This window comes from Limulus polyphemus, unplaced genomic scaffold (assembly GCF_000517525.1).
Source record: "Limulus polyphemus unplaced genomic scaffold, Limulus_polyphemus-2.1.2 Scaffold4601, whole genome shotgun sequence".
NCBI lineage: Eukaryota > Metazoa > Arthropoda > Merostomata > Xiphosura > Limulidae > Limulus > Limulus polyphemus.
Window position 1 is genome coordinate 76,151 of NW_013670211.1, and position 1,841 is coordinate 77,991.

At 34.2% G+C, this 1,841-nt stretch overlaps 1 protein-coding gene across 1 annotated transcript in view; it reads left to right on the forward strand.

The window, feature by feature from the left end:
* The window catches only part of LOC106471404 (guanine nucleotide-binding protein G(o) subunit alpha-like), a 28,262-nt gene that overhangs the window by 23,790 nt on the left and 2,631 nt on the right, over positions 1-1,841 (forward strand). The window contains exon 3 of the mRNA XM_013932000.2: positions 784-925. Within this exon, the coding sequence (XP_013787454.2) occupies positions 784-925 (142 nt within the window). The remainder of the gene's footprint in view (positions 1-783; positions 926-1,841) is intronic.

Here is a 1,841-nt window from a genome sequence, read left to right on the forward strand (position 1 = left end):
TCTAGTCTTATACTGCTAAATTAGGGACGGCTAGCGCAGATAGCCCTGGTGTAGCTTTGCGCAAAATTGAAAACAAACAAACAAAACCAATTTGTTGATTTAGAGTTATACTTGTAAACAGTGGTATCTGTACAGTTCGTCCTCTTTACAGATTTTTTATATGGTTTACTTTTTACTTACCGAACTTCCTGTATTTGGTTGAACTTTATTTTTAAAGTTAAGTTCTTCCTTATGATATCATAAATACCTATGATTGTCTTTAATTCATCTTTCTTGAAATGGTAAGTGTTCAGTTAAATCGTTTAGAGAATTCACATTTTATTTTATACTGATACATTTAATCGAAATCAAATATCTGCTTAGTTATGTTGTACTTCAGGATTCTGACGGATTTGATTAAGTATTACATAACCTTTAACGACTTACGAAGTTTGCTACTTTCACTTACTCAGTTTCCTATGTGTCTTAGTACTTTCGTTTACTCAGTTTACTGTGTGTCTTAGTACTTTCACATACTCAGTTTCCTATGTGTCTTAGTACTTCCGTTTACTCAGTTTACTATGTGTCTTAGTACTTCCGTTTACTCAGTTTCCTATGTGTCTTAGTACTTCCGTTTACTCAGTTTACTATATATCTTAGTACTTCCGCTTACTCAGTTTCCTATGTGTCTTAGTACTTCCGCTTACTAAAATGTTTTGTTATTATTTCCGCTTACTCAAATCTTTTGTGTTATTACTTCCGCTTTCTCAAAGTTCCTGTGTATCTTTACGTGCTCTTTCCCAGAATCATCCACGACAGCGGATTTACACAAGAAGACTTTCGCCAGTACAAACCTGTAGTGTATAGTAACACAGTACAGTCCATTGCAGCCATTATTCGAGCTATGCCTAACTTGGGAATCAGTTTCGGTAACAACGAGCGGGAGGTAAGTCCCCATTAATATGTTTCTCTACGTGCTGTTTATGGTATCAGAAATATTCTGTAGTCTTTTTTGTACGTTTTTCTGTTATACATGGAACAGATTAAACCCATTATGAGATCTCTGCATCTTACAGTTCTCCAGATCCATATAATTGAATAAAACCATTCTTGAAGTCGTTACACTTTTATCTACATTATTATACCTGAAATAAAAATATTACACAGATTTTTGCAGCTTTCTGCACATATTTATACCTGGAAACAATATCTGTTTTAAATCTTTGCATCTATCAACTAATAATTATATCTGGAGAGAAAATTATTTCAAGATATCCATAACATTTTCGTATATGTCCTAACCAAAGTTTACACTGTTAATTCCACTTTAATGTACTTTGATAGATACACGAAAGTTGTAGATTATATGATAAAGTAGATGTCAAGCTTTACATACATATTAGGTCGTCAAGAAATTAATGTCGCTTTTTTTTAGATGAAAAAAACCGAACAACTTATATATCAAAACAAAACGTTTATTAACTGAAATAGTCTCCATTCTTATCGATGATGCTTTTTCATCTTACAATCAGGTTGTTAATGTTCTGATTAAAGAAATCACCTGGCTTTGAAGCAGAAAACATGTCGATGTCCTCTTTAACACCTTCCACATTTACATACGTTTTCCCATTAAGATGGTGTTGCAGGGAATGAAAAAGATGGTAATCTGATGGAGCCATATCTGGAGAATATGGTGGGTGAGGGAAACTTCCCAACCCAACTCCATAATCTTGCGTTACATTGTCGTGGAATAAGAACACCTTTTCGGTTAGACGAGTGAAGGGCGTTTCTGATGAACGGCTTCATTTAAAACGTTCCAGTTGCTGACTATAGATCTCTGCATTGACAGTTCGCTGTGGATT